The sequence below is a fragment of the Coloeus monedula genome, assembly GCF_965178545.1.
Source record: "Coloeus monedula genome assembly, chromosome: 1".
Lineage (NCBI taxonomy): Eukaryota > Metazoa > Chordata > Aves > Passeriformes > Corvidae > Coloeus > Coloeus monedula.
Window position 1 is genome coordinate 160,956,019 of NC_138781.1, and position 22,319 is coordinate 160,978,337.

General features: G+C 49.1%; 1 protein-coding gene across 1 annotated transcript; it reads left to right on the top strand.

The window, feature by feature from the left end:
- Window positions 1–280: 280 nt before the first annotated feature.
- On the top strand, window positions 281–21,366 carry FAM83H (family with sequence similarity 83 member H; the record flags this gene model as incomplete). Its single annotated transcript, XM_082296172.1, has 5 exons — window positions 281–358; window positions 13,851–14,311; window positions 15,704–15,868; window positions 16,200–16,324; window positions 18,717–21,366. The coding sequence occupies exons 1-5, from the start codon at window positions 307–309 to the stop codon at window positions 21,364–21,366; spliced, it is 3,453 nt and encodes a 1,150-aa protein (XP_082152298.1). The 5' UTR covers window positions 281–306.
- Between the last annotated feature and the right edge of the window lie 953 nt (window positions 21,367–22,319).

Genomic DNA, 22,319 nt, shown 5'->3' on the forward strand with positions numbered 1-22,319 from the left:
CTGGTGCTGATGCAGCCACCTCTGTAGTAGCCACCAGTGTTCAGTCTGATAAATCCTGCCTTAAACAGCCATATCATAACCATGACACTACCAGCAATGTCATCATTTTTGGGGCCTCAGAACAGATCCTTTGCAGTTTACTGATGACAGAAAAGGTATTATGTCAAAAATGTAAACAATCAAAGACAACACTGCATTCCATTAGAGAGCAGAAGTGCTCTGTCCACAGGAAGAGAAGCCAAGCAGCTGATGAATCGTTACCTCGATTCCAGTGCCTGAAGGGGCTCCAAGAGATCTGGACTTTAGATGAGGGCCTGGAGTGACAGGACAGCAGGGAATGGCTTCCCACTGCCAGAGGGTGAATTTAGTTGGGATGTTGGGAAGAAATTCTTCCCTGTGAGGGTGGGGAGGCCCTGGCACAGGTTGCCCAGAGAAGCTGTGGCTGCCCCATCCCTGGAAATGTTCAAGGCCAGGCTGGATGGGGCTTGGAGCAACCTGGTCCACTGGAAGGTGTCCATGGCAGGGAGGTGGAACTGGATGAGGTGTAAGATCCCTTCCAACCCAAACTGCTCCATGATTCAATGATCACTGAGTCCAACTGCTCCTCCAGCACTGCCAAGACCACCACTAACCCACATCCTCAAGTGCCACATTCACACCACTGTTAAATCTCCCCAGGCATGGGGACTCCACCACTGCCCTGGGCAGCTGCGCCAGGGCTGGACAGCCCTTTTCAGGAGGAGTCTTCCAAATATCCCATCTAAACCTCTTCTGGTGCAGCTTCAGGCCATGACCTCTCGTCCTGTCATTTATTACCTGGGAGCAGAACGTGACCCCCACCTGGCTCTACCCTCCTGTTATGGAGTTGTAGAGAGCAAGAAGGTCCCTCCTGAACCCACTTTTCTCCAGGCTGAGCCCCCCAACTCCCTCAGCCGCTCCTGGTGCTCCAGACTCTTCCTCAGCTCTGTTCCCCTCTCTGGACACGCTCTAGCCTCTCAGTACCCTTCTTTTCGTGAAGAGCCCAAAGCTGCCTCCCGGACCGGAGGTACCTCAGCAGTGCCCAGCACGGCAGACTCAGCCCTCGCACACCCCGGGACCCTTCAGCCCCGGCGCCCGCTCCCTCCCGCCTCCCTGACGTGGCGCCTCCCCCACCCCCGCCTGAGTCAGCGCCGGCCCGGCCCTCGCAGCGGCGGCAGCTGCCGGGCGGGACGAGCCGGGACATGAAAGGTGGAACAGGCGCTGCCACGCCCGGGGCTGCGGGGAATCTCGCTTAACCCTTCCCTGCCCGCGGGGCCCCGGCTCCGGGAGCGGGGACAGTGGTCGGGGTAGATAGGAGGCCACGGGTATAGGCCTCAGACCCCCTGTCACGGAACTCCCAGGGGCGTGGGGGGCACAGTCCCTCCGCAGGGCAGAGCGCGCTGTCCCCAGCCCCTCCTGTTGCCACGGTGCCATTGCCCAGGAGCTACTGCTCGTCTGCCCCCAACAGACCCAGACTATGAGAAGTGCCCGAGGAGCCCAGATTCCCCTTCCTGGGAGCCCAGGGCTACGACCGAGCTAGGGCTAGCGCCCAGGGGCCCTCCCCCGGGGCTGGGGACCAAGGTCTGTGCCCGGGACTGTGGTGGGGGTCCATGTCAAGGGCCGGGCCGGGACGGGACAGAGGCTGGGGCCCTGCCCTGCCCCGCTCCCAGTCCCGAGCTGGTCTGACAGGCTCGGGGCAGACGGGAAGGGAGAGGCCTCCGGCGGCTCAGGAATGCGCAGCCCTTATCTCTGGCTCCCTGCACGCCTGGGGAGGGAACAGCTCTCCGGAGTTTGCCTTTCTCTCGCTCTTACTCACCCCCGCTCTGCCCTGGGTGGAGCCTCGCTCGCCTGGCTCCCAGGTGAATCAGGTTGCAGGCACGTCCAAGTGAGCAGAGAGTGACCCACCACCTGCCCCAGTAGAGAAGGGCGGGGATCTCGTGGGTACCTGCATGGCCGCCTAAGCCAGAGAGTGACCCACCACCTGCCCGTCTTCCTGGGAAGGTAGGAGAAGGGCAGATACCTCCTGGGGTACCTGCATGGCTACGTGAGGTGGAGGGCAAGGGCTGGGGAGGGCCTGTGTTGCTCCTCTGCACAGGGCTGAGCACCTGGCGTCTGGGACAGGGAATTCTGCAGGCAGTCCACGGGCAGGAGATTGCCGCTTCTATGCGGGAAGGCTCCAGTGGCAGGAGGTTCCAGTCACACCATGATGGGGAGAAGGGAGAGAGACAAGAGGAGATGGGAGAGGCAAGGGGGGATCCAGAATGTCCCAGCACTGGCAGCAGGGATTGGGGATGATGAGGGAGGGGATCCAGAATGTCCCAGTTCTGGCAGCAGGGATTGGAGAGGTGAGGGAAGGGACCTGGAATGTCCCAGCTATGTGTCGGGGATGGCAAGGGAAGGGACCTTTCTGTCCTTAGATCAAAACTGCTTATCAAACACTTCACACAATTATGTCCCGTCCCCTTTGAGAAATCCCTAGGGAGCAGATATTCCGAAAGTCAGCCTCATTCTTTGGGAAGAGCCTTGCATCCTGACTGAGCTCCCCATAACAGAGCCCAAGCTGGCCTCCTCTTTGGATCAGGAATGCAGTAGGGATGTGTGGTCAGGAGATTGGGACAGAGGGGATGTCACCCCAGATGTGCTGTGAGGGCCGAGGTCTGCGGTGGGCAAGGAGCTGGGAAGCAGCTCCCGAGGCCCCTGCATTCCACTCACATGGATTGGGTGTGCAGCCGAGTGCTGACATGGCCCACGAGCCCTGACACAGTCATGCACGTACAGGCAGGAGCATGGACAGATATGTGTGGACAGGCGTGCACAGGCACACGTGCTGGTACTCGCTGAGTTTTCCATAGGTGTGAGCCTGACACACCTCAGGATTTGTGTGTGAGGAGAGGAAGGGGATGGTTCCGTGTTGCTCTCTCAAAATTGCCCGAGGTCAATAGGGGTCAATTATGGATCTTGCCTGGCCTGAGGATTGGGTTCTCCATCTCCTAAAACAGTTAGAAAGGGAAGAGGCACCTGTGAAGGAACAGAAGTACTGGTCACATCCTTCTGCTGCTGAAAACATCTAATTTGTGGAAGCTGCGATAAGCTCAGCTGCAAGAGAGGCCAAAACTAGGTCAGTAACAGCAAGCTACCCCAAACCAGAGCAGTGACAGTGACAGCAGTACCAAGCAGCAGTTTCCAGTTCCCTATGCATAGGCTCTCCCTGGATCAAGAGGCAGGAGAGCACAGTGTGTCCCAACCCCGGTAGATGGACACATGGGAGCTGCAGTTTAGGGAGAGAAAGTTGTTTTCATTTTGGTCTCACTCCCATTTACCTGAGGGGCTTTACAGTTGCATTTGAGGGTAAAAAGAGAGTTGGATTTGCTGTGACCTGGCAATAGGAGTATTCTTAGGGAGAAAAAAAAAGTCTTGCTCTTTTTACAGTTTAGGGGAAATTGCATGCTAAAGGAAAAAGTTGTTGTTCCCCCATCTCTGGAAGGTTCAAAGCCAGGCTGGATGGGGCTAGGAGCAACCTGGTCTATTGGAAGATGTCCCTGCCCACAGCAGGGGGGTGAAACAAGATGGGTTTGAAGGTTCTTTCCAACTCAAACCGGTCTGTGATTCTGAGATACTATAAATGCGGAAATGTCTGTGTGCTTGTGCCAGAGCAGGGTCGTGGCTCAGGACAGATTCACGCATGTTCTAGACATAATTTTTCTGGCAATCACAACTTTCCAGGCAATTGAAATCCACCTCCAAACCCTGCAGGATTGGAATTATTTGCATTTTACAGTTACATGAGACACATCTGGACTGCTTATCAGGCCCCATATGCTGGATTTTTGTAGTCTTAATGAGTAAGAGGAGATTGATGAGTGCATTTCTAAAATCTGTGTGTGTGAAGTAAAAGTCAAGGGCAGCACGTGGTTCTCCTTCTCCAAATTAGACCTTACACTGTCCTTTTTTTTTAAGTTCTCTGTTTTAGACTTCCTTATACTTGCTACCTTTTGAATAAAAACCCAGGGGAAGAAATTGGCTGAAGGACAGTGAATGTGGCATGAGCATTGCTATTGTTGTTGTGGCACTTGGGGATATGGGTTAGTGGTGGCCTTGGCAGTGCTGGGAGAGCAGTTGGACTCGAGGGTCTCAGAGGGCTTTTCCAACCCAAAGGATTGCATGATTATTCAGATAATTGCTCTCTAAGAGACACCTTTTGCATGCAGGATGACATTTCATTTCCAGCTGCTGTAAACATCAGGTTTTGTGCTGGTGACTCCCCACAGCTCAGATTTCCCTGTCTGTTCTGTACCCTTGTTGCACGGGACAGTTAAGGCTGACATGTTCACATGCTGCCACTCTGGGACACGTTGACAGGTGTCTCAGAAACCACTTCACAAAGAAAATTACAACATGTAATTCTTCTGCCACTTTTCTCTTCCTCTGGCCTGCAGAAAGATCCCCTGGATATTCCGAATGTCTGGCCACTTTCCTGATTCTCCAGCAAGGAATGTTCTCTGGGATCCCTTGCCCTAGTAAGCAGAGATGAGTGAGAGTCCAGTGGGTGTTAGAGGTGCAGACCAGGCTCCCAGTTCCACTCGACTACAAGCCTATAGTGTTCAGGGCTTTCACTATTCACCTGAGACCACAGAAAGAGTTCATGGAGCCACTTAGCAGGGTCTGCTGCCAGAGGTATGAACATGGGAAGCGCAGCTGTGATCTCCAGAAGCTCAGTGAATAATTGATTAATTGAAGCAAGTTCTCATCTAATGGCCAAAACTTCTGAAGTGAAACTCCCAGACTGCAGCAGGCAGACATACTGTCTTTTTTTTTCATGATGTCTGAGATCTACGTAAGACCATCCAGACTAAAAAATGGGGTGACATTCGCTCAGATGATTAACATGGAGTGATCAGCTGGTCAGATGACCAAAGGAGAAGGTCTAGGGGCATTATATGGTACTGTAACAGGAATAACAAATTCCAGCCAGGAATTTTGACAGTAACGCAGACTTTGAGCCTACTGCCTGAAGAGGACATTGAGAAGGAGAACATGGTAAGACTCAGCAGGAAATGCAGAGAGGAGAATGGAAAGAGAAAAAAAAAAAAAATTAGTACTTGGCAGAGCCAGTCATTGCTAAAAAAGAGTCTAATCCAGGTTATTGCCCACATTTCACTGTCCTGGTCTGAGGAATGTGCCTGAGCTGTGCGTGGTGAGCAGAGCAGTTCATGGGAAGGTGTCCAGCATCCATTATCACACAGTCACGGAATGGTTTGGGTTGGAAGGGACCTTCAAGACCATTTCGTCCCACCCCCTGCCATGGGCAGGGACACCTTCCACTAGACCAGGTTGCTCCAAGCCCCATCCAATGCCTTGGCCACTACCAGGGCTGGGGCAGTCACAGCTTCTCTGTGCAGCTTCCTCTTGGCCCCAGCTCCTGTACGATTCCATGGCCACGTGTTCTGGCCAAAGTAGGAAATTCTGGGCTACACTTCAAAACTACATATGCTGCACCACTGTGAGACTGGCAAGTAAGAGGCCTTAACCAGAGAGATCCTTTTCGGGAGAAGTCCAACCCGTAGGATGGAAAATGAGCACATGCAGGAGCGGCTTCTGGAGAGGACAAGCATGTCCTGCTGTTCATACAGGTTCTTCCTCTGCAGCAAGATCAGAAGGCACTGGCTTGTCCTTCCATCACACACTGCAGAATTAAAAGCCCCACACCTTAAACCATATTCCAGGAGACAGCTCCCTTCCCAGATCATTTACCAAGTACAACATTTTCTTGAGAGCAAACTAACACTTTCCATGTCTCATTGTCACTATGTCTGCTCCAGTCATTTTCCCTCAGGCATTGCTGTCCTCTCCTAAACCCAACCCTCCCAGAACATCAGCAGTCTGTTTGCATGGGATCTTTCCTATTTTTTTTTTTTTAGGGCAAATATTTTCTTTTAAATAATTTATTTGTAAAGTTCATGTATTGAGACATTTTGGAAACATTAATTATTTTTTTCACAGCTCACCCTAAGAGATGTCAGTGATACCATTGAATGTAGTGTACGGGCCAGGTGGGGCCCGACACAGGGATCAAACTTGCTTTGATTCGTTCCTTGCCCATGGTTTGGAAGTCCTTCAGGTGTTGATAGCACAGAGGGGTTGTGGCTGGCTGTGCTGAGCGTGGGCTAAAGAATAGTCTGTGTTGCCTTTCCTTTCTTGGTGGTATCCAGGGCAGTGAAAAGATGGGGTGGTTAAGCCCAGGAACTTGTGCCTGTACTTGCACATAAGGGGTCTGGGGAACAGACCAGGTCTTCCTAGCCCTTTCCAGACTCAGGGATCCAGCCCTGCTTCCTCCCAGGTAGTTTCTTCCTCGGTGCCTACAGGCCTTCGGCAGCCTCAGCTCCTGGGAGTGTCCCAAAGCAGCGGAGCAGGTCCAGCCAGAGAAGGGATCACCTGAGCGAGGCAGCCTGGGAACTGGCTGTGCAGGCAGAACACGTAACAACAAGCACTGGAGTCAGCACCAGGGAGGCAGATGGAGCCAGCCCCAGGTGCTGAGGCATCAGTGGGGCTGGCACCAGGCACAGCAGATGAGAGAGAAAGGTAACACTGAGCCGGTTCCCTTTTGCTTAGACTGGGCAAACACAGTCCAGTGCCCTTGATTCACACCTGGCACAAAGACTCTGGAGAAAAGCAGGTCCTTTCATTTATGTATTTTAATCTGTAGGGCTATGTGGTGATCACAGCATGGCTGAAACTGTGATTTCCTGCTGCTCTGTTAGGAAAAAAACTGTAAAAATCTATTGAAATGGAACATGATACAGGCAGACACCAACTGCTGCCCAAGTCAACAGGTTCGTGCTTTTCCCAGTTTCTGCTCTTACAGTGAATCCAGAGGTAAAGGGACAGTTTTTACCCCCAGCTTTATCTGTCAGCCACTTTTCCTTACATTAAATATTCCATATGGTTGAATGTTTTTCTGTGTGGAGGAATCTGCAGGCTGTGATCACATCTGACTTTTCCCTTTATTAAGGGGGTCTGACAGCTTCTGGGAATCACAAAACTGAATGTGTGTGACAGGTATCACAGCCAGTAAAGTCCACTTCCGTTTATACCAGTGGAAACAGAGGCAGATCTCAGGCCAAGCCAAAGGGAAATTCCCTTGGAGACTCCCTCCTCACCCCCCCCCCCCCCTTGATCATAGCACAGGGATGGCTGAGACCTGCATGCTCCTTCCTTTCCACCTTTTCCTCTCCTGATGTTTTTTTGGCCAAGGAGGGGAGTGATTCCTTTAGGACTCCCTGTGCACTGGCGCAGCAGCAGCAGCAGACAGTGCAGTGTCTTTGGCACAGCCCAGGCAGACGGGTGGAGGAGAACTGAATCCTGCTTCTCATCAGCCCATTCTATCGGCCTTCATCTACCACTTGTTAACTTTCTGACAAGCTGCTTCGTGCTCTCCTTTATCCACTGCCCCCGAGCATGGGAGGAGTTATGCAAACAGCCACAGAGCTGCCTTCTGTTCTGCAGCTTCCTCCTGCAAAACCCAACCACCAGCCCAGATTAGCATTCGAGGGAGAGTGGCAACAGTAATCATACCACCTTCTTTCTGTGGGATTCTTGGGGCTTCCTGTGCAGGGCCAGGAGTTTGACTTGATGATCCTTGTGTGTCCCTTCCAACTCAGGAGATTCTGTGGTTTTTTCCACACCATTCTGTGTACCTGTCTGTGCTCATCCTTGTCCCAGCCATTGTATTAGGAGAAGGATTTATTGGGGAGGAACTAAAGTTTGCCGGTTTGGTTCTGAAGGTTCTGATCATGAATGGTGATACTTCTAAATTTATGGACATAATTTCATGGAACGATCGCTTAGGATAGCGGAGAAGTGCATGAAATGCCAAATAATGGTAACAGACTTCTGGAATATGTGAAAAAGTGACACTGTGACACACAGGGCTGGAACCCTGCTGCTCTGGAAACAGGCTGGGACAGCTGGGGATGTTCAGCCTGGAGAAGAGAAGGCTCTGGGAACACCTTAGAGCCCCTTCCAGTGCCAGAAGGGGCTCCAGGAGAGCTGGAGGGGGACTTTGGACAAGGGCCTGGAGTGACAGGACAAGAGGGAATGGCTTCCCACTGCCAAAGGGCAGGATTTAGATGGGATATTGGGAAGGAATCATGGAATGTTTTGGGTTGGAAGGGACCTTACGCCTCATCCAGTTCCACCTCCCTGCCACATGGACACCTTCTACTGGACCAGGTTGCTCCAAGCCCCATCCAGCCTGGCTTTGAACAGTGCCAGGGATGGGGCAGCCACAGCTTCTCTGGGCAACCTGTGCCAGGGCCACACCACCCTCACAGGGAAGAGTGTGTCCTCAATATCTGATTTCATCCTCCTGTCAAAGTTGCCTCCCGTCCTCTAGGTAAATTCCAGTATAAAGCATTGACAGTTCCAGGCAGGATCTTGGTAGGATGGATTGTGTGACAGGGTAAGGGGGAATCTCAGAGTTAAAACAATTCTGAGCACTGAGGCTTTAGCAGGCTGATTTGTTAATGTCTGGGAAAAAAATTAAGAGAATATTTGGCCAAACACGAGCATGTCTGTTAGAAGATGAATCCTATCCCATATTTCTTGGATATAATTCACTTATTTTCCATCACCTGTAAGGGGGTGCAGATAGGCACATTATACATACACATTTGGTCACTGACCCTTGAGGAGTAATCCTGGTTCTGAAACTTGGGGGTTTTGGGCCAGTCGAGGTGCCTTTGGGCATCTAAGGTACAGCAGGTGTGACACCAGCCCTGCAGAGACTCACAGCCTCCTCAGCAGCTGCTGGAGGCCAGGCCAGGTACCTTCGGGCATCCCAAGTGACATGGAGTGCCTCTGTGTTAACACCTCAATTGCTGCCCTGGCTATGGTTTGTTTGCACTTTATTTATAGTGACTTTCCCAAGACCTAAGGGCTTGGCAATGGGAAGAAGTAGATTTCCCCCCTTGCTGCCTAATTTACTTTCTGGAATTTTTCTTTCCTCAAAGCACCAGGACCTTGGCTGCAGGATCAGTGGGGATGTTGCCAGTGTGCTCAGTGGTCTGAAGAATGTCTCAGGTCCTGTATCAGTGTGTGCTGCTCAAAAAAATCCAGCTTAAAACAGTTGCTGGATTTTTTTTTCCCAGGTCATATAGGCAGGATGTAGCAGGATTCCTTTCCTTTCCTGTCCAGTGCCAGCAAAGTTCTTGCCCACTCTTCCTGGGAAGCTTTTTCTGATAAAATTGTGGCTACTGAAGCCATGGAGGACATTGGTGATGTGCTTGAGCTTTTCTGTTCCCTTCTGGAGGTGCACCACAGGGTTTTTGGACTAAGGGACTTCAGGGCCTTAGTTTTTCAATAGTGTCATGAAAACTGAAGGAGGGATGTTCAGGGGTCCCCTCTGGCCAAACATGTCAAACATCTGCTCACAGCTGCAGGGTGCTGGGTTGACACGAGCTCTTCTCCTGTACCCACTGATGGTTTAGTGTCTGAGCTGTAACTGGACACAGAATAACTTGTTACCCATTTTAAAGAATATTTGTTACCCATTATAAAGACCCCCAAGCGAATTGCCACACCCTGTTCTTTTTAGCATCCTCATTTTTCCCTCGATTCCTCATTACTCATGTCAGAAGATTTTGTAAACTGGGACCAGCAATTAAAATAAAATTAAATTCCTAATTAAATAAAATAAACAAGCATATAAGTAAGTAAAATTCTCTATTCATCAGTAGTTACAGGCTGAAAATCTACATTTCGGATATTTTCAGTTTGTGATTCAGTTTCTTTGACAGTTGTGATGGTTCAGAATTCCAAAAATACAACATTTGTCTTTTTCTGGAGTGAAAGAAGCTGCAGGAAATAGATTTGCAGGTGAAGTTCAAACAAGGAGCCAAACCCTGCTTGGAGGCACAGAATCACAGAATAAACTGAGTTGGAAAGGGCCACAGGGATCATCGAGTCCAACTCCTGGCCCTGCACAGGACTATCCCCAAGACTCACACTACGTGCCCGAGAGTGTTGTCCAAATGCTTTTTGAACTCTGCCAAGGAGCCCGTTCCAGTGCCCAGCCACCCTCTGGGTGTAGAACCTTTTTCTTATATCCAGTCTAGCCCTCCCCTGATCCAGCTCCAGCTGTTCCCTTGGGTCCTGTCACTGGTCACCACAAAGAAGAGATTGCTGTCTGCTCCTCCTCTTCCTCTCAGGAAGAAGTTGTGGAGTGCAATGAGGTCTCCCCTCACTCTCCTCCAGGTTGTTTCAGGTGCCCCTGATCAAGGAGAATCCAGCCATCAGGGAAGAAAGAGTACTTTCTGTAACTAACTGATGTGTCCACTCTCCTGTCCCTCTGAGGGGCAACCTGACATGGTGTTCCCTTACTCCTGTTAAAAGGAACCAAAGCTTAAAGCACGGAATGCCCTACAAAAAACATGGAATACGCAGTTCCGGAGTAAAAAAATAACAAGGCAATGCGGCACACTGAGTGATCCATCTCCTGTTTCCTGAGGCACGTGAACTGGTCCTCCATCAAATCCAGCCTTGCGCTGGGATAATGGACACACACAGAATGGATCTAGAGTAGTTAAGAGAGAAGTGAAAAGATAGGAGTTTAAAAGCCAGTTGTGTCTTAGAAACCTCCTTCTGGCACACAAGTATCAGTCAGAAATGGTATGTGATTGCTTCCATCTGATTTGGAGAGGAATTGCTTTCCAAAGAGTGGATGACTTGATGCAGAAGTGGAGAACCAGCCTGGCAGTCAGCAGCTTCATGACACCAAATCTGACCCAGTGCCTCAGGGCTCTGCCAGCTGCAGACAGGTGATCCCAGGAGCTGGAACAGACCAAAACAAAATTTTAAAAAATCCATTAACTAAGAGCAGAATCCATCTGAATTCAGGGAGATGGGCTGTAGCAGGAGAAATTTTATTTATTCTTTGACCTGAACTCAGCTCACGCCCACCAAAGTGACAAAAGGTCATAAATAACCTTTGGGGTTCCAGGTAAATTCTTCCCTTCTGCTTTACCTGACAGGGAAGGATTTTGGAAGATTAATGAAATATCCGTAATTTTGCGCGCGTGTGTGTATATATATGTACGTATGTGTGTGTGTGTGTGTCTGTATGTGTGTATAGGTATTTATTTATTTATTCACTTATATGTATAAACCAGCATTTTTCATGCAAACTGAGAATTCATCAACATGGTATTGTTCTTGTTGCAACCCAGGGAATTAAAGGATGCCAACAATTAATGGAATCATGGAAGCACAAGATGGTTTGGGTTGGAAGCTCATCTTGTTCCTCCTTCTTCCACTAGACCAGGTGGCTCCCAGCCATGGAACACGTGTAGAGCTGGGGCGGACACTTATAGTGGCATAAACACAACTTCTGGTTTTTGTTTCACAGTTCTGAGTCGCGGGTCTATTTTGGAGGAAATACTGCCCACCCCCCTCTCCCCCCCCCAGAGTAAGTGCAGAGTTTTCCACGTCCCCTCCGAACATCCCTTGCAGGCTTCCCTGAACATCCCTGCCAGACCAGCAACCCACCACTATTGCTGTGTTCAGTGGTACCAGGACACCCTCCAGCTCCATATCCGTGTTCTCCCAGTGTCTCAGGGAAACCCATAATGGTCACTTTGCTTTCACATCAAATTTACTTCTTCACTGGTACCATTTTTTCCTGCTTATTCACAAATATACTCAGCACCACAAACACATGGAGAACTCAAGTGACTCCTGATTGTAAAAACTGGGAGCAGAGCCTGACCCCCATCTGGCTGCACCCTCCTGTCAGGGAGCTGCAGAGCAACGAGAGAGTTCTCCCAAATCAGCCCAGGTGAGCACAGGTGTTTCCTGATGTCCCTTTGAACCTACCACCTGCCAGGTTAATTTTCTGCCTGTTTAGTCCTTGTCCTGGCAGCGGAGATGCCCTGGTCACAGTTTGTAGATGTCTTCTCTAGGCTGAGGAGTCAGAGTTCAGGTGCCACCTTTTTTTGGGATGCGAGGAGTAAAACGTCCCTATCCCCAGGCCACTCTGGCTGTGAGTTCCTCCTGAATCTCTGTAGTGCTGCTGTTTTCTGTGGTCCTGCCAGATAACAGTCAGTACTACCTGGTGCTTCTTTAAAGCTCAATCTTCTCCATCTTCATTTTTAACTGTAGTGAAATAATTATATTAATCAATATAAAATTGTTTCACCACTTTACCAGTATTTTTCTGCTGCTGTTTTGATTGTCCAGCAGTATCGCAGGGTTCTTCTGATGCTTCTTCCTTCTAGCGTTGCAGTTGGTTCTTTGACTCTCACTCTCCTGTCTCTGAGCACTGTGAGCAGTTTGCTGTGTGATCATTGTTCCATCGTGGCTTATATCTGGATGAGTTGGATACGGACCTTAAAGACCATTTTGTTCCACACCCTTGCCATGGGCAGGGGCACCTTCCACCAGAGATACATAGTGGAGTGCTCTGTACTTGAAGAGGAAAAAGACAGAATTAGAATTAGTGGGAAGATAAATGCAGACAATCCAGACTGTAAAGGCAGCTGCATATGAGGACTATAAAGATGATTATCTGATGCAATACATCACACATGGACCTGTTGGATTTTCCTATTCTTATATTAAGACCGTTTTTCCTGTTGTACCATGCAGCTCCACCAGGAGTTTCAGTTTCGAGCAGGAGTAGCTTGTGGGAGGTTGAGGCAGGAGTAACACAGCACTGCTCTGCTAGGCAGGTGGTCGAATAAGAACTTGAAACTTGTTTATCCTTACAGTTCTTAATGAGAGTGATAGTCTGAGTCTAAAGTCTTTATCTTCCTCCCAGTCCATGGCAATCCCTCCCATTTTTGAAGCAGAAGTGTTGGATGGCAACAACCACAGCAGCAACCCTCACCTTCTGAACTCACGCTCAGTAACATAACTTAGCAGGAGTCACTCACTCTTTTGGGGATCATGAGGAAGTCTCTGCTGGCACCTCAGTGGTGGGGTGCAGGAAAAGAACGTTCCAGCATTGACATTAGTTCAGAGTCTGAAGCCAAAGTGCTTTGAGCAATTTGTGGATCAGTCAGATATTACTGTTGTGGTACAACAAGCTTTTCTCTCAAAAATGGAGTAAAATCAGATTTGTCTGTAGTCTCAAATAATTGATCCCCTATAGACAATTATCAAATATTGCATGTGAGTCCCTTCAGCTCTGTTTTTTCTCAGCATGAGGAGACTGGAAAAGTGATCACATCCCTTGTTTATTTATTTCTTCATTCATCTCATGAAGACTCCTCTGCCTTCTGACTGTTACACCAGCAAGACATCCCTACACTCACCTGCACCCGTGCACTGCCTGCTTCTGTTCACATGCTGAGGTGGCTATAACACCCGATTTGTAAGGATCCAGAGGGTGCCCTTGTATTCAGGCATGCACTTTTGGTTTAGGGCCACATTGCACATGGTAAATAACTTTTGTAGCATTTGGAAAGTAATTTTTATGGAGTGTAGATAATAACTACCTACAGCTTTGCTCTTGACTTTAAAACAAATGATAAATTTAAGCCTAGCAACCAGCAGCCTAAAAGAGAAAGTTGGGCATTCTGTTGGATGCATGGGCCTTGCTTATCCCAGCACTGCCTGGTTGATCTGTTGCTTATTTTGGCCCAAAACAGTTAACTTTGTGAAGGTAATGGTTAAGTGACTCACACCTTTGCCTGATTTTAGGCTCCCGTGCCTTTGGATTGAACTTTCTGCAGCATTGCTCCATGTGCTTTTAATCTCTTCCCTTTGCCTTTGCTCTGTGAGGAAGATGTGTCACTGTCATGACACCGCTCCTATGGATGTTTTTTCTTTCCCTCCAGCTTTCCCTCCCCTCATGGCTCGTCGGTCCCAAAGCTCCTCACAGGGGGACAACCCCCTCGACCCCAACTACCTTCCCCCCCACTACAAGGAGTATTACCGCCTGGCACTGGATGTGCTCACAGAGGAGGGCAAGGAGAGTTACCAGCGCTTCCTGGCAGAGGAAGCGGCCCCCGATTTCCTCTGTGGCTCTGAGGTAGATCACATAATCCAGAACCTCCAGAAGCCCCAGTACGCCAACCAGGAGGGCAGCACAGACACTGCGGGGGACAATGACATGGACGGATCCTCCGGGACTTACTGGCCCATGAACTCAGATCTTGCCGTTCCTGAGCTTGACCTGGGCTGGCCGATGGTCTTTGGGTTCAGGGGAACAGAGGTGACAACACTGGTGCAGCCACCCCCGCCAGACAACCCCAGCATTAAGGAGGAGGCTCGCAGGATGATTCGAGCAGCACAGCAGGTAAGAGAGGGAGAGCCCAGCTAGAGCAGAGGTAAAATCACACGTGCGCCAGACAAGCATCAGAATAGAGAATTATAATGGAGTGGTTGGAGTCAGAGGGACCTTAAAGCTCCTTCAGTTCTCCCTGCCTTGCCATGGGCAGGGACACCTTCCACTACACCAGAGTGCTCCAAGCCCCATCCAACCTGGCCTTGAACACTTCCAGGGATAGGGCAGCCACACCTTCTTGGGGCAGCCTATGCCAGGGCCTTATCCCCCTCACAGGGATCAATTTTTTCCCAATATCTCATCTAACTCTGCCCTCTGGCAGTATAAAGCCACTCCCCCTTGTGTTGTCACTCCAGGCCCTTGTCCAAAGTCCCTCTTGAGCTCTCTTGGAGCCACTTTAGGCCCTGGAAGGGGCTGTAAGGTTTCCCTGGAGCCTTCTCTTCTCCAGGCTGAGCAACATCAGGTCCTCTGCCAATTCCCTTAACTTTGCTTCCAGAACCTGACAAAGGAGCAGGATGATTCAAATCCACCACTGACTGCACCAAAGCTTGTCTCTGCTCTGCTCTCGTGGCACGGTGTCCAAGGCCATGCTAAAATACACCAAGAGCTCACAGAATCCCAAAACAGTTGAGATTGGAAGGGGCCTCTGGAGCTGGTCCTGTCCAGCCCCCCTGCTCAGAGGAGGTCAATTAGAGAGGGTCACTCAGGCTGTGTCCTTGAGCATCTCCAAGGGTGGAGACTAAACCTTTCTGGACAGCCTGTTCCCATGTTCATGGTCTCCTTACAGTCCCAGAGGCTTTTCTGTAACTGAACTGTAATTTCCTGTGTTTCAGTTTGTGTCTTGTCCTCTCCCTGGGTACCACTGAGAAGAGTTTGGCTCCTTCTTCCTTACACCCTTTCCATCAAGTATTTATACTCACAGAGCTGGGAAGGACAGGAAGGTAGACCTGTGAAGCTGCTTCCCATATAACCAGCACGTGGATGCAGCTGAATAGTGGCTGCCTGAATGTTGGCCAGGAAATTACCTAAAAATGGCATGTGGATGCTGGAGTGGGGGGAGCAGCTCCATACACCATCTAGTGTCATTACATGGCCAAAAAATTCATGGAATCATTGGATTGATGAGTCGGGGAACAGCCGGGGAGGTTTCCCCTCACCTGCATACACAGAACATGCACCTTCCTGGACAGAAACTCTCTTTCCAGTTTGGGGCCCACAGTGCTTAATGGAACCTTTAATTGGGATGTTTCCTGTTCCAAAAGGAAGTTGGAATGAAAGTTCCAGTTTCAAAAGGAAGCCGAGATGGGGACAGTGCAGCTTTGGGGTGTGAGAAGCTGGGAAACATGGTTGGTCAGGGCATGAGCCAGCACAGGTGGCTGACGTGTCTCTGCATCCTGTCTCCAGGTGGTGGCCATTGTGATGGACATTTTCACGGATGTGGATCTACTGTTTGAGGTGCTGGATGCTGCTTCTCGCCGAGTGCCTGTCTACATCCTGCTGGATGAAATGAACTCCCAGCTTTTCCTCGATACAGCTGCCAAGTGCAGAGTCAACCTGAACTACGTGGAGGTGAGCAAAGACCTGCCCTATCTGATTGTGTCCTAAGGGGGATGTCTCCTGGGACACAGAGGGCTAGTATGGCAGGAAACACCTGAGAAAGGGGAGAACGGGCCATAGGTTGGTGAAAGATCAATGTGAAGAAAATGAGATCTGGCACGACATGGGGTGAAGGCTGAACACACGCTGAGAAAGGGGTTTGTACACCGCTGTGTCTGCAAGCAGAATCACTGGAGCTGGAGGATAATCCCGGTGGCAGGATGGAGGTTAAAAGGAGACAGGGAAGGAGGGGCAGGGGAGGGAATGAGGGTCCCATCTGAGTCAGTGCCTTTCTGGTTTGCAGTTCCTGAGGGTGAGGACGGTGTCTGGCCCAACCTACTACTGCCGCACAGGGATGTCCTTCAAAGGGCACCTGAAGGAGAAGTTCTTGCTAGTGGACTGCATGGTGGTGCTGAGTGGCAACTACAGGTGAGGAGCCCTGCCGTGGTACCTGTCCAGTTTGGAGACAGAGATGCTCAGGTGCTTTGTGCAAGGGGCTGGCTGCAAAGGTGCTCAGCTCCCATCTGATCCATTCTAGGGACAATGTGCCATAGCATAAGGAGTGTAAGATTTGCATCTTAGTCTGGACCAAATGAACTTTGACCTCCACTCATAGAATCATCAAATCACAGAATGGTTTGTGTGGGAAGGGACTTAAAGCTCAGCTTGTTCCACCCCCACAGCCCCACATGGGCAGGGACACCTTCCACTGGACCACGTTGCTCCAAGCCCGTCCAACCTGGCCTTGAACATTTCCAGGGATGGGGCAGCCACAGTTTTCTCTGGGCAACCTGTGCCAGAGCCTCACCATCCTCACAGGGAAGGATTTCTTCCCAATATGTCATTTCATGGAATTCTAGAACTGGGTTGAAGGGACCTTAAAGCCCACCCAGTCTCACTCCACTGCCACGGGCAGGGACACCTTCCACTAGACCAGGCTGCTCCAAGCCCCATCCAACCTGGCCTTGGACACTTCCAGGAATGGGGCAGCCACAGCTGCTCTGGGCAACAGAGAGATGGATGGTTTTAGTGGTGGGTGGTTTTAGTTAGGACTGAGATCAGCCATTAACCATCCTTTTGGGAATAACAATCTTACTAGCTAAGGTGTTCATTTTTGGCAGAATAAATGTTTTTAGTGAGTTCCTGTAGAAGAATTTCTCCTTCACCTATTAAAAGGGTGATGGGATAAACACCTGCCATGCTCTAAGAATGTAATCATAAAATCACAGAATGGTTTGGGTTGGACAGACTCTAAAGCTTAATATGGTTTCTCCCCCTGCTGTTGTGTAGTAGAAGGCAAGGAGACTTTCTACTAGACCAGGTTGCTCAAAGCCTACCATGAGTTACTTCTCATGGTGGAAGATAAGCAAATAGAATAAAGGGTATTTTAAAATGAATTTTATGAAGAAAAAAGTTACAAGAATCTGACTAAAGTGCACATTCCTTGATAATAAGATTCCACCTTGGGTTTTTTTTCCTGATGTTTGGAAAGAATTATTCACACTTGATGCTGTACCAAACAACTGCTCTGATTGGATCATTTTTGGTTTACGAGAAGATCAAGTTAATTGTTCAGGACTACTTCTGCCATGCTCTCATGTGCTTTGGACTTTCAAATATTGTATCATTTCTGAAGTGGGAAGTTGTGGAAGTGTTCAAGATTAGGTTTGACAAGGCTTGGAGAAACCTGGGCTAGTGGAAGGTGTCTCTGCCTGTGGCAGGGGAGTGAAAAAAGATGTGATGGTCCCTTCCAACCCAAACCAGTGTGGGATTCTGAGGGACAGGCTGGTGAGTTGGTAAAGCCGCATTCTGGCACTCCCACATGGATATCAGGGACAAAAATTTTGTTCACTGAAGGACACTGAGCAGCAATTTTTCAGGAAAAGTACTCCATTTTGCAGTAGCGGTAGATACACCGTCTAAAGAAGTCCTTCAGCCCAGGCAACCCCAAACCAGGCTTCCTTCACATAAAGAATTAAAAAATCCGTGGGGGGAAAAAAAAGACAGCAATTCTAAGGATTTTGGTTAACCCCAGCAGGCAGCCAAGCCTTACAAAGGTGTCCCTCATGATTCCCAGCAGAGTGTAATAGAGAATCTTAAAGGTGAGAACACTTCTGGGTTGTGATACAGTTTAACAGCTACAGCAAACCTGGCCACACAGGCAAGGCAAAATAAGGGGTCCCTTCCCTGCTTCCCGTCGGTCAGCAGATGGGGGGAAAAAAAGCAGAACTTGACTTGGGAAGATGAACTCCATAACACTGAACATCTTCCTCCCTCATTTCCAGCTCAACTTCTTCTGTTCAGTTCCCTTCAAACTGTGTGGGTGAAAAGGTTGTAGATTGTGTCACCCCAGGATTAAGATCCTGGATTTGTCTTTTCAGAGGTTCCTGTCAGCACATCTCCCCAGTCTTTGGGGTCCTGGGACTGGTTTCACCTGCCAGGTGCTGAGGGTACACACTGACTGTTGTCCAGGTCATTACTAACAGTGTTAAAGACAGGAACATCTACTTCACACAAGGATTATCATCAGCTCGCACTCTGGGTGACACATCTGACTGGCTTTTTAGAACAGAAATCATTTATTGCCGTGTAAAATTCTCTGCAAAGATGTGATCCCAAATCAACCTGTAACTGTGAGGTTTGGGAACAGTCATGTGTAACAAGTACCTGCAGGGGACTTTTCTGCCGTTATTTTGCCCTATTTCTGCCTGAGCAGAAAATTTAGAATTTGCTTCAGGTGAGCAAATGCTTTAATAATGAAAATAGGTACAGCTGAGTTACTCGATGGTAATACCCTCCATCACTTCTGTTCTCTCTGTAGTTTCATGTGGTCCTTTGAGAAGATTCACAGGAGCATTGCGCACATCTTCCAGGGCGAGCTGGTGGCCAGCTTTGATGAAGAATTCCGCATTTTGTTTGCACAGTCGGAACCTCTCGTTCCTCCGGCCAACGTTTTGGCAAAGGCAGAGAACACGTTCGCCATGGCTCCCTTTGGCAATAACATGCCTTTCTTTCCCAAAAAAGGCCCCCTGATGTTCCAGAGGGATGACAGTCTCTTCCCCTCCTTCATGGACAGAGTGGATCCGGACAGGTACTTCCTCTCCAATTTTCGACGAGATGACATGCTGCGGCACACTGTGGAGGGCTCAGCCATGCGGATGTATAAAAAGGTGGAAATGGAGAATTCCCAGATGGATCCGGTCAGGGGTTTCCTCCGTTCCAAGCAGCTGGAGTTGGATGCTTTTAAGAGACACAGTTTTGCAGAAGGAACGTTTGAAAATTTTGCTTCTGCCAAGCAGTACACCCGGCAGATGTTCATGAACAACATGGACGAGTTCAAAATCCAATCCAGTCATTTCCAGAAGGACCAGTTCTACCAGTACCAGTTTGAACATCCCCATCTTTCTGGCAGACCTCAGGGATTCTTTGAGAGGATTCGAGGGGGGAGGCCAGGATTCAATGAACTGGAAGACTATGGAGAGGGACCCCGATACCCTGAACTGGAACCCAGTTTCCCACAGGAGGGTTTCCCCTTACGGCTGGATTACGTACCCTCAAATTCTTCCAGGGAGGTGAGACACGGCTCTGACCAGCTGAACCCTGCGGGCAATGGCCCAATGGGAATGATGTTACGGAGGCAGAATATAGGACAGAAATTCATTTGCCAGACTTCTCCCACGCAGAAGCAGAGCCTGGAGCAGCGCCTGTTCCTACAGGACAAGGATGAAGACCAGGATGACGACAAGAACACGCAGGAAAACAGAACAGGGTTACGGAACTGGAGGATTTCTTCGTACCTCAGTGCGTACCAGTCTGAACCAGATGAAGGGCTCCCGATGCCGATGGAGTCCGAGGCATATAACGATGCTCTTGGGGATCCCCTCACAAAGCACCCCACTGACCTCGTCCCAGCCTTCAAATCCCCCATGCCTTTCAATAGCAAGCCACTGGGAATTGACAGTGCTAAAGAATCTTCAGATCCTGATAGAGCAGGTGAAGAAACTTCAATAATGAAACCAGATGCTTTCAGGTCCAGGATAAATCCCTTGATCCAGAGGAGCTCCAGGCTCAGGTCCTCTCTGATTTTCAGTGCTGCCAAATTAGATCAGCCCAACACCACAATAGAAAAGGTGCAGATGATCCAAAAAGAGCAAATGTCCAGTGAGTTAACAAAGGACAATGAAACCATCAAGACGGCTGCCTCCTCCAAAGTGGCTGAGCTGCTGGAGAAGTACAAAGCTGTGGGCAAGGACACAGAACGGGGCACAGTCACCCACACCAAAGCTGTTTCAGGTTACCTACAGGAGGAATCACAGAATACGGAGAAGAAATGTACCAAATCTGTGCAGTATAAGATTCTGGAGAGTAGGGTGCTGGACTCCAAAGACTCCTGCAGTACTTACAAAATGCATGGAGAGTTGGACAGAGCATTTGGAATGGCCTCATCCACCCCCCAGCTTGGGGACGCGTTGAGTAAAGATCCCCTGGCACATCTTGGCACTAAGGTGGACAAGCTGTCATCCCGGTTTTACCCCATCGAGAACAAACCTGCTCTTCCAGAGAAGGAGAGCCTGATATTTGTAGGAGACACTCAGAAATTGGCTCTTCCAGAGAAGAAGGACAGAGTGACCTTCAGAGAAGACACTCCAAAATTAGTCAACACAGAAATGAAGAAACCACAGGTTAGGACAAGTACTACATCCTCAGTTCTAGAAAGCCTGTCTAGAAGTCAAGGGTCTGACAGTTCTCTCAACAAATCTGAGGAAGACTGTTCAAAACAAGAGCAAAATCCCATGGAGTTTTTAAGAAAAGGGTCACTACGACTGAAGCAGCTTTTGAACCCAAAAGGTGAAAAGAAATTGGAGGAGGAACCTGCTTCTGAGAGCGGGAAGTGTGACAAGCAGGCAGTGGTGCTCAAACGATCGTCCATAGGGGACTGCCAGGAAGCGATGGAGGAAGAAAAATCCCACAAATTCACAGCACCACTCCCCCCCAAGAGCAGCCAGACAACACAAGGGAGGTTCCCTTCCTCCACAGCTAACATCCTGTACAGCAGCAACTTGCGTGATGACACCAAGGTGATCCTGGAGCAGATCTCTGCCAATAGCCAGAAGAACAGAGCTGAGCTGGCCAAGCAGCTGCCATCCACCAGCAACCCTGACCTCTCCAGGTCAACCACAAGCTTGGAAAGAAAAGGGGAAAAGGAGAAAAGCTGCAACATCCACAGGTCTGAGAGCTTTGGGAGCCAGAAACGGAACCTCCAGCGGCAGCCATCGGAGGATAGAGACACCCTCCTGAAAAAAATGGAGAACATGCGGAAGGAGAAGCGAGTCTACAGCAGGTTCGAGGTGTTCTGCAAGAAGGACGAACACACAAGTCCGAGTGAAGAGGAATATGACACAGATGCCAAAGACAAGAAAATGGGAAAATTCATGCCCAAAATCCTGGGGACCTTCAAGACCAAAAAATGATTCTAGAAATCCTATTTAATTCCATTTAATCACTGACTGTCACAGGGATACAAGGAAGAAACTTGTCTATGATGGCCACAAACCCCAATGGCAAGGCTCTTCTTGATTAGTGAACAGAAATGTATCCAGCATGAGCCTCCCACGGCACAGTTTGCTCAATAAAGTCAGGTGGTATCAAACAACCTTATCACAGTATGTTCCAAATAAAATAATTAAAATGCCAACATGCTTAAAGCACAGAAGTCTCTTTTTTTAAAAACAAGTCTCTGTTAAACCCAAGGAATATTTTCAGCAGACAAAACTATTCCAATTTCAGAAAAGAATTAAAAATAGAAAATGCAATACTTGAGTTTGGGCCAGAAAAGATAAATACGTACAGACACACATACACACAAGTATTAACTGGAAAAAGTATTTAAAGCCCAGTGGTTTCTCAGGTAAAGTTACTCTTTTTCTGTATCTCACAATGAATCAGACACAGGAGGCACCTTTTTGAAGGTTTACAGACAAAAAAATAGTTGTAACCAATGTTTTGACCTAATCTGTGGTTCTGATCTCCAGCAGCACAGGCCCAGCTTTTCTATTTACCAGTTCCTGAGCCTGCAGGGTCTGGTTTGCTTGTGGTTTGTTCCTTTGTGTATAGGGAATTACTTGCTTTAGGGGCTGAGCCAAAAGAAGCTGCTGAGGTGCTATCGATGGAGAAGGGCTTGGTTTTAGGATGCCTTTTCAGGTGAGTCTGAGTTTAAATAAGCATCTAAAATAAAATCCTGCCTTGGCCAAGTAGCGACTTCCTTGACAGTGGAAGTCACTCTCTCTTCACCTTCCAGTTCATGAGGGAACAGGTCTGGACCAGCATGAGCAGCTGACAGAGCTGGGAGGGAATAACAGTCATTTATCACAGGTAGAGTAAAACTTCAGAGACAGAGACAAGGGCTTCAAGTTAATGAGGAAAA